At 37.4% G+C, this 10,753-nt stretch overlaps 1 protein-coding gene across 2 annotated transcripts; it reads right to left on the bottom strand.

The window, feature by feature from the left end:
* Window positions 1-287: 287 nt before the first annotated feature.
* Window positions 288-10,667, bottom strand: cops8 (COP9 signalosome subunit 8). 2 transcript variants are annotated; one of them, XM_058786164.1, is made up of 7 exons: window positions 10,508-10,665; window positions 10,105-10,175; window positions 9,971-10,019; window positions 9,758-9,890; window positions 4,206-4,313; window positions 3,726-3,788; window positions 288-2,980 (listed from the first exon to the last, which is right to left on the bottom strand). In XM_058786164.1, the coding sequence occupies exons 1-7, from the start codon at window positions 10,577-10,579 to the stop codon at window positions 2,901-2,903; spliced, it is 576 nt and encodes a 191-aa protein (XP_058642147.1). In that variant the 5' UTR covers window positions 10,580-10,665; the 3' UTR covers window positions 288-2,900. The 2 variants fall into 2 exon arrangements, with proteins under 2 accessions (XP_058642147.1, XP_058642148.1); XM_058786165.1 differs by lacking the exons at window positions 288-2,980; window positions 3,726-3,788; window positions 4,206-4,313 and adding an exon at window positions 5,882-7,255 and having other exon boundaries at window positions 10,508-10,667.
* Window positions 10,668-10,753: the final 86 nt, after the last annotated feature.

Raw genomic sequence — 10,753 nt, 5'->3', positions numbered from 1 at the left:
TGGACGCCACCCTCATGTGTGGTGCACTGGTGTTCATGTTGGTCTGACCGCTTCCGTAGTTTACATACAGACATAATGACAAAGCAATGTTATCCACCTCTGACTTTTTATGGACTAACAGGGCATGTGAAATACACAAAAAATCAGCTAAAATTAGGGAATTCCATATGGGGCAAATTAAATGAGTCACTCTTTTAACTGCATGAGGTTGTAAGCATTGCACATTCTTTAATCACAAGCATATACCCCTCCCCTGAATCACCAACAACAATTAACTCTAAAATCTTCAAAGATTTTATAACGTTTTACACCATAAATTAGTCAGAACAAACAGCTTCTTCAGAATATTTTGCTATTTTAAAACACTACTTCTCTGTCTCACAAAAGCACCCACACTGTTTTAATACTTCATAGGTTGAAAAAAAAAGAAAAAAGCTATGACTCATCCACCCACATGGAAACATTTTCCTTTCACATGCAGCAGGATTTTTGTTTATTTAAATTCAATAAATCTATTACTCTGTGTTTTGACAAATAACCCTTCTTCCTCAATGGTTCATACCGCTCTCTATCCATAAACAGAACGACAGTAGTGGAGAGAAGTTCAGATTTGAGGGATGGCAACACTTACAGTGCTGAATCGAAATTTTAAACAGATGCAGAAAATGTGCGATATTACAATTCTGCATAAGGAGACAAAGCCATTTCACCATTTTAAGAAGTAACACTTTTTCTGTAGCGACAGCAAAAAATGCTTAAACGTCTCTTCAAAGAGGAGAGCATAAGATAAGTTATGTAAATGCAAGAGGAGGATTTGAAATCTGCTCACCTTTACTGCACGTCACCTCTGTGGCATGCAGCATGATGGGATACAGACTTAACCCTTAACCCTTGCAAAAGGCGAACTCATTAGGAATGGCCAATAGCACTTTACGAACATCTGTCGAAGAGGTCAAATCTGGCTTTTGTAAACCTTCCTCGGGGAGCTTGTTTTATTTTAAAGCAAAGAAAAACACTACCATAACAATGCTGATTTATCATTTGTCAAGGAGAATTCAAAAAGCAAGCAAAAAACACCAACTTTAGAAGTTCAGGAGTGGATATCAGTTTCATTTGGCCTCACAAATGGCTCAACAGTTTTACACACACGCACCCCAGCTGCTTGAGCAAAGCCTGTGTCTGTGACCTCTGACCGCTCCTGATGTCAAAGACCTCAGTTCAGCTGGCCTGCATTTATTACTGTTTGATGTAGTGTAAGGTCAATGATGATCTCAGATCACGAAACATGTCCTTTGAAGGTCTTTTAGCACTTGATCATACAGCTTAAAATATATGATATAATACAGAAATATAAAATCAAAGGAAATTAGGCTGGTCCAAGTGATAATTAAAACAAGATCTGCAGGTTTAACGCATTCACCTCTCAGGAGTGCTAGGTTTCAGACTACAAAGAAAGTCCTGCCAGTCTTGGTCACATTACAATGGGAAATGCATGCACAACCAAATGAGGCATCTTGTCAACATTCCAACAACATTTGTTTTGTTTTAGAGAACAGTCTAAACTGAAGTGCGCAGGATTATGTTGGACGTCCAAAGGATTAGAAACAGAGTCTCCTTTAAAATATTCAGAAATGAAATATGCTAAGTATAAATATAACGGCTCAGACACTGAAGTAAAAGTTGAAGGTTTTATGCCAGATAAGGGCAAACTTGCCAAGTGGCAGAGAGCCAACTCTTTTCCAGTGACCTTGGGCAAGACGCTAAACCTTAGGGCACTCATAAACTTAAACACAAGTCCATAATAATAATAATATCTGCCAAGTCAAAAACCGGATAGGACCAGGTTGGCGCAACCTCAAAATGTAAAAAGATGAGCAAATGCAATATGGAAGATTAAATTCAAAGACAAACATATGGTAAAATGGATGAGGTTAACATTCTCAGAGTACCATATGTACCCATTGTTTCAGCGCATATGGATCGCACTTTTAGTCTCAAGCTGAAAGGATTTGACAGTGGCCAACAGCTGGTACATTTCCTCTCCTTTTTCAAATCCACTCTGCGTGAGAAACCAAGGAGGCAGTGCAAAACATCTGAATAGCAGACAGACAGAGATGCACTGTCAACAAAACACTTGTCAGACTGTGGAAAACATCTTAAATACAATTGTGCGCCTCCCAAAATAAGCTGCTTTGAGCTGTCGGTTGTTTGCACTGGTAAACAATACCTTTGCTAGAAATGACAAGTTTTTTTTTAAACTGAACTATTCCTTCATTGCCAGCTCTGCTTCATAACAGACTTTCATAAGCTTTTTATAACAAAAAACATAAGGAAACAAAAGAGACTATTGTTTACATAGTGCACAATTGAATGCATAGTCTCAATAATGTGTCTCAATAATTGCAAGAAGAAGCCATTTTAACTGATGTGCCAAAATTTATGACAAAAATGTAATTACACATCTGGACACATGTGGCTGTTCTGATGAGTGATTTTGTACAACATTTGTAAATGGAAGTCTTAACCATCATCTTTGTTAATATGAAATTACACAAGGATCCAATTTTGACCTGTAACATCAAAACAGCACAAAAATCCTGAACAAAATGTGCATATAGTGAAGTATTTATGCTGAAAAACAATAATTTACAATATTGACAGCAATGTCATACTCCAAAGTAGATGTAAAAGTTGTACAAGTAAAACAATTTGGAAACTTTTCTACATCACTGTGGCTGACAAGTTCAAGAAGCAAAACAGACAAAAGAAAGATGGTGGCTCCATCACTGAAGCAGGACAGATGAATGTGTGTGAAGGGTCCTGGACACCACAGGTTTCTTCCATAAAACTGAGTATCTGAGAGGTGGTGAGGAAGAGGATGGAAGAGGGTGGAGTGCTTATCAGTTCTCAAGAAAAGCCACGTAGTCGGTAAGTCTGGCCAGCTGTTGTTCGTTTGGAACCAGAGAGACCGGGGGCGGATCTGGAGAGAGAGGAAGGAAGGCAGAGGAGAAACATGAGAGAAGAGGGGATTCCTTCAAGTCCTCTACGATCTGCTCTATAACACATAGACATATGAATGTAAACAAAGTCGTGCATAGAACAAGAATATGTGCGCACAGATGTAACAGCTTATGCAAGTAAGAAAAATGTCATGGCAACTGTGTTGAATTAATAAACATCAGCTGCTTTTAGTGAAAGCTGCAGGTCATCAGTACTGGGAGTCATTTCTCAATCATCAGTTATTTAAATGCATTACAGACATCTGCACTGTCTCACGAGGCCCGTGCAGAAACCCAGATGCTGCTTGTTCCTGTTCCTTTGGAATAAATGTGTCTCGTAAAAACAGTTCTCAATGGTTACAGGCGAACACATAAAAAATTGTGTGCACTAAAACACACAACACAAAGAACAACATAATTCAGAAAGATGAACATAAGGTGACCAAAACTAATCAAATTCTTGTCGTTTACAAAATGAAGGAATCTTTAAGAAACTGTGAGAGCCAATCAGCAACAAACACGAGAGCAGGATGAAAGTGGAGTCTGAGTGAAGTCACCAATTCACGTGCTTGTTAAGAAAAAAGACATGCAGAACCGTTAACTCGTTGGAACAAGCTCTTTGTACAGAGGAGGGGCCCTGAATGAAACCTTATGGAGGAATGAGTCAGAGTCGGGGGAAAAAACATCTGTTCTTATTGGTAATAAGAAGTGAAACAGTGCCCCCACCTGGTTTCTGTGGCATGATCATCCTGGTGTTTGGATCTGCCTGCCACCCATGGCTAACTACACCTTAAAAGGCAAGAGAAACAGATATTTATATTACAAAAGACAATAGAAGGTTGCTCACATTTATCTATAAAACAATGTAAGTTGCTTTTGCAGAAGATCAAGAAATCATCACAGCCAAAGGAAATTACTTTTATTCTAATGATGACCAAACATGTGAGAGTACTTCAAAAGAACTGCAGACTTGTTTAAATGTTTTTTTCAAAATATATGAAATACTGATTGGAATACACAGAATAAGCAAAAAAAAAAAAGATTATATATGAGATTGTGTATAAGATTATATATGATTTGTACAGGAAAGGAAAGGTAGAAAAAAATCAATTTATCAATATACATAATATTAATTGATTAATAACAATTATTTAATCCCTAAAAAACTCAAATATTTTGCAGCACTCAGTGTCTCGGATTATGTACCTTTGACCGCCTCTTCTACAGAGTATCCCACGAAGGCAGCAAAGTCCTCTGCACTGATAGAGGTGTAAGCTTGCGCTACTAGCCCATATGCCCTCCTACGGGTGGACTCTATAAGAAACACAAAGCACAAGAAAAAAGAAAAAAGATTTTTAAAAAGGTGTTACTCTCCCAACACACCTGCAAACTCTTTCCTTTCACTCTATATTCTGCAAACTTTGCACCATGGTTGCACACACCCAAGCAAGGACAAGTAAAGAAGGTACTGGTGACAGTGAAAGTAGTATAACAAACCTTTGGAAAGTGCACTAAATCATTTTTTGTGTTTCATATCAGTACAACAGTGGTATTAAACTTTATACTGACAGCAGTTCACACCAATTTAGGTAATATAAAAAATTAAAAAAACATGTAAAAGCAAAGTAAGAGCAATTAAGTCTGTATAATGAGTGTGTAGAAAGTATGCATTTTATTGGTTGTTTTCTCCCCTCTTCACTCCCAATTTTCCACAGCTTTACAAGCCCATTTTTTGAGTCTTTCAAATCTGAGGTGTAAAACACCAGAGATAAAACAGGGGGGATTGAAAAGTGGCAGTAAAGATATTTGTTACATTTTTTTTTATTCATATAAAGTTTTTTTTTTTTTTTTCCCACTATCTATTCATCAAATAATTTTTTTTAAATGTACCACGGCTGCCACAAAAATAAATAATAAGAAATGTTTCTTTCTGAAGGATCGTGTGATGCTCAAGACTGGAGTAATGGCTGTAAAAAAATTCAGCTATATTTCAAAATATATTAAAATAGAAAGCAGTTATTTAAAATTGTAATAATATTTTTAATCAAATAAATGCAGCCTTGGTGTCTGTCAATGTATTTGTCACTTTTGATCACTGCGTCAGACTTTAAGTACTTCAAGAAACTTAAAGGAATTGTAAGAGTGACATTATCCATTAACCCAGGATAACTTAGAGGAAAGAAATGAAAAACGGAGTTAAATATATTGTTTTGGAAAATTACTTACATACTGCATTATAGCAAACACACAAGAATGCTTTGAAGGCTAAATAAATAGCAACACTCACAACAACACGGTTTGTAACAGCTACTTGTATGCAGTGACTACAAGCCCACCATTTGGAAATTACACACAGACAAGAACATGTTATATAAGGATGCCCTCTACAGAAAGAAATTCAGATTGACTCGATGTGTGAAATATGTCTGGTCTTAACACCTCACAAGCAACAAATTACATTTAGAGGATTTAACAGGATTTTTGCATGTTGCTTGTTTATTTTTAGTGCTTGTCAATCCATGCTAGACAACCCGACTCCCAGTTCCTGATTTCTCACTTGCCTTGACCTGCAATCATGAATAGTAAGAGCTGCTGAGCAAGGCAGTGCTGGGGGAGGAGAAAGCGGTGTTCATCTGTCCTATTCTGGTATTCTACCCCCAAGGTCCCCCAGCCATATCTCATCCTCTTACCTTTTAAAAATAGCATTTGCCTTTAACCAGAGAAGAAAGTTGAGGGCAAAGAGTGCAGAGAGTTTACTTCTAAACAGTAACCTTTGGAGTAATTCCAAGATACTGTTTAAACTGCTCCTTAAATTTGTCATTTGATTTGTATTGTACATCTCATAAAACAATATAATTTTAAAATAAACAAACTCATCTCAATAAATTTGAACATTTTATTTAATATCAAAGCATTAAGATACTGAACATACAGAACTATATAACCACATACTGTAACAACAATGCTAAGTAAAACATGTAAAAGCAGGAGGATAACTTCTAAAGTCACAACAGCAACTACATTATAAAAAGTATAAAAATGGCACCTAGTTCTGAAATATTCTTATAATCATACAAGTTGAAATGCTGACACTGCTTAGCAGTGATATACAAACATTAAACCTTCTCTCGCATAACTATTGTCCTTGCTTGATCTTCTTGTCCTTCATCACATCCTATTTGCCCTCTATGGCACTATTCCCATTCACTCCTCTTCCTGATCTTCAGCATCTTCAAATTCTTCATCATCATCTCCTCCAAAGTCCATCTTGGACAACAAAGTCTCCACTTGTTCTGTATCCAGAGTGAAATGGTCCATTCTTTCAAAGCCTGGCTCAGGCCTTTCTTCAGCCAATGAGCTCTTCGTCACGTCCTTTGTCTGTGCGATCAGGTTCTTGGAGGCCAGCAGGAAATCTGCAGCACCGCTTTGCTCCAGCACCTGCACTGCCGTGTCTGTCAACTCTGTGGCTGCCTGAAGACGATCCCCATAACGACTGGCCAGACTCCTGAGGGCAGCTATCTTCTCATCCTGCTCCTTGCTTATACGTTCCAAGAGGGCATTCTTGCGCTCTTCCAAGGCTGCATAGAGGGAATCGAAGCATTCACCAAGCCTTTGCTTGGCATGTTGAGCATTGTCCTGAACAGCTGTGCAGGCCTCCTCCATCTGGTTAAGCAATGCTTGAAGGCGACCATTAACTGCTACAAGAGCATCGATGGCATTACTCAGCTCTCCTTTTTGAGCCTGATAGACACTAGCAAGTGGTGACACCTCACAGTCTTTATGTTGGCCGAAGACTTTACACATGGAGCAAGTGGGAATTTGGTGAGTCACACAGTAGATGTTGATCTTCTCGTCCTCATGCTCTTGGCATATTGGTTCTTTAGAGCTTTTGGGTTTTATCGGTGTTTCTGTGGTGCTGCCACCACCTCCACCTTCCTGCTGCTGTTTGTATATGTCAATTATGTTCTCAACTAGAAGATTTCTTTGAAGTCCATGCACGCCATGGCGATCAAGAACCACTTCAAAACGGCAAGTAGGGCACCGGAAGACACCACCGGAGAAACGATAAGGGTTTCGAGAGTCATAAAGATCACTAGCACATCCACGACACAGGTTATGCTGACAGGGCAGTATCACCACCGGTTTGGTGAACATGTCCAGACAAATCGGGCAGCTTAGTTGTTTCTCAAGGCTCTCCATGGAGTCAGGAGACCCCAACAAAGAGGAAGTTCGCTGAATGTCCATGTTAATGGTCGCTTTGTAGCCTTTTGCTGTATAACTACAATGGCTGTCTTCCCCCCCCAAAAAAAACAAGCTGTGGCACGGCAGTAAATGATTCCTTGCAGTTGTCAGATCTGTTCTGGGGCAAAGTGGCCCTGGTCTTTATACTACCCTCAGCCAGTGGGTGACATACCATTCTTCCAACCAATCAGAGCACACATTCCTATCCACTTGTTTTCAAGATTCATTTTTGGAGAACCAAAAGCCCCCACCCCTTTAAACCCATGTGTTGTGTCATGATGATACCATAACACCCCTACCCTTTCCTGTACAGTGAGCTTTCAATGTTGAAATATTGGAGGGGTGACAAACAAGTTTCATGTCAAGAAAACAAACCCTGTCCGTTACAAAACAATCTCTGAATTTTTATTGCTAATTTCTGTCCAGCAAAGAATAATTACGGTATTTTTCACAAGAAGAAAACATTTTCAAGAAAACAAGAAAACATTTTCACTAGGAACTAAGAACTCTACTCTGACTTGTCACCTTAAATAGATGACCAGATACCGAAAACAACAACAAGACAAAAAGAATATACATTTCCCGACACCATTCTTTTTATTTTCCATGTATTCTGAGGATATTTAATTTTGAGGAACAACCCACAAATCACTCGAAATGTTTGATTTTTCAAAATGAATTATTGTTCAAATATTCTTGAGTAATTTGCTTGTAAAAAACAACTGTTGATGTCTTAAAACACAGTACATAGGGAACCCATGAACACATGGAAAGGGTTATTTTTAACCTATCCTTGGCCTGGGTGGGTCAGGTGCTGGCACGTGGGGATCAAATGAAGGCTGTGTTTTAGCATGATCCCCAAAGATACTATATTAAATATAGACAAGAGATTGCAAAATAATTGTTGTAACAGTAAGATGGCAAAGTAGTGATAAAGTAACTTAGTCTTTAATTGTCCCCGCAAACAGCCATCATTCAAAGGATTCACACTTGGCCCGTGAATATGCTAAGTTAACGCCTGAGCTAAGTTTAGTTCTGAACCACTTCGAATGGAATCTGGGAGCAAGATATGTGCCACTTCCCAGGGTAAATTTTTTTTTTTTTCTTACACATCCATCCACATTCAATAGTGACTAAACACATTTTGATCCCTGTAAAAGAGAAAGCTAATCACACAGAACCACACATAACATGTCATGTACAAACTTTACTTCAAAAATCAAACTAAATCTGACAGTAATTAACTTGAAGTAGAATTCTGCCAGGAAATATAAAACCTGTATTTTCATTCTCTCTCTCTCTCACTAAAAAAAAATCCAATCCAAGCAATTTAGCCATGTAGTAAATTATAAAGACAAAAAACACAGGCATGGAAGTGCACAGAGCATTCTATCCAGTTACATTGTCTGAATCTGTCTAGGAATTTGTTTGGCACAATTAGATCTCTCCTTTACCCCACACTGACATTTGCTGGAAACACAGCTGATTGTTTTATATCAACAGCACCTCAAAAAAAAAACAACAACAAAAAAAAATATTGAAAGGGAACATTCTTCTTTTTTTAGGTAAGTTTTTTTAATGAACAATTTGATACAAATTACACCTAGTAAATGTCCAGCATAATTTGATGCCAACTGATGCTAATGTTATTTTAAGATTCCACTTATTAATCAAAAAATATCTTAAATTCTCAGAAAATTATAATTTCCTATCATTGAGGTTAACATACTACTAAATAAAATCAGTTGCCTGAGTGAGAGCTATATTTATATGCAAACAGATCAACCTCAATGTAAAGCTTAACAAAATTTAAAGAGAAACACTATATGGTTGATATATACTATATCAGGTTGAAAATATCAATGTACCTTTACCTTTGTAATTTACAATTTACTGATGTTCTTAGAATACATTATGGACTGAAACATTTATTTCAAGACTATTTAAATCAGTGGTTCTCAACCAAGGGTAAACTTCCTAGGGGCTGCAGGGTGACTTTATAGTGTTTATACTTATTTATTACTATTAATAGAAAATAATCTAAATACAATCTGAATTAAAATGCTAAAACACAATATATATAATACGTATACTACAAATAAATATGTAAATCATATTTCTTTTTTATGTTCTGTCAGTAATTATTGTTTTTATTATAGAACACTCAGTTCTTAAAGCTTCTGGAGTCACAAAATGAATTGTGGTTCATTAATTTAACATATCAACACTCCCAGGTTCTGTTAATAATTTTTTTTTTTTAAGTTTGAAAACCAGCAGCTTTGTCATAAATAAATGCTGAAAATTAATGCTTTTATTCCACTACTTTGCCAAGAAGCATGGCGACCCTACCATCTCTTAAATGCCACATCATACCGAGGATGTGTAATTAAACAGATAAGAAGAACCACAGAGCAGACGAAAATTTCAAGGCCATTCTATCCCACTTCATTATATTTTTTATTTTAGGAATACAGAATAAAATACAGCATAAACCCCAAACCACACGATCTCAGTACCTCTTAAAGCTTCCATCACAGGGAGAATGCTTTCAGACCACTGGTAAGCAGCAATAGTTGTGTAGATCCCTGGAAAGTCTCGCTGCCAGATACGCTGTCCTACGGCCCATATAGCAGCCTGCTCTGGGTTTGCCTGTAATTAAAATCTGCATCAGAGACCTGAAATTCATTTTGCTTTATGTTAGACTAATTGGATCCAAATTTAAAACTCACTGTTTTGATTGCCTGTGGTATCCGTTTCCAGAGGTATCTGGCATTATTCCTGCATAAAGCAAATGAATGTTATGAGAGAATCAACTGATAATATAAATATGAATTAACATTATATATACATGTAACATACTCACATGTCATTGTGCAGGAGATACAGGACTAGTAACTGCGAATACACTTGAGGCGTAGCAATGCCACCAGGAGCCTAGGATACAAGGTAAATGAATATTAAATAGATGAATATGACAACTTACATATAAACTGTGAGACAAACATGCCTGCTATACAATAACAGATAACCACGTGCACAAGGAAAATTATTACTTCGCACAAAACGTCGTTCTTACACATAAGTTACATTCCGCAATAACAACAATAAATTTATATTTATTTTATCTTATATTTATGCCTAGAGTTGTCTTTACATATAGTGTTGTTCAGCTGACAACCAAGTTACTGTAACGTTAGCAGTTTACCAGCTAACAAATATCCGCGGAATTAAAGCATTAATATATAAATCTCGCAGTCTGTTTTTACCTCCAGCTCTTGAGTTTCAAACTGCAACAGCAGCTTTTCATCAAATTCAGCCATCATGACAGACACGGGCATCTTTTACAGGAGCTTCATATGCTAACGGCTAAGAAAAACAAACCCGCTGCTGCTCTGACTCTGCGACTCCTCACTGACACCTGCTGGACGGGAGAGCAAACGACGCCACACACTCCCAGAATCGTGAAATAGTTGACCTATTACCTATTATTTTGGATGCTATAGCTGGAAAAC

Source organism: Onychostoma macrolepis, chromosome 09 (assembly GCF_012432095.1).
Source record: "Onychostoma macrolepis isolate SWU-2019 chromosome 09, ASM1243209v1, whole genome shotgun sequence".
In the NCBI taxonomy this organism is placed as follows: domain Eukaryota; kingdom Metazoa; phylum Chordata; class Actinopteri; order Cypriniformes; family Cyprinidae; genus Onychostoma; species Onychostoma macrolepis.
This window is presented reverse-complemented; position numbering and strand designations above follow the sequence as displayed.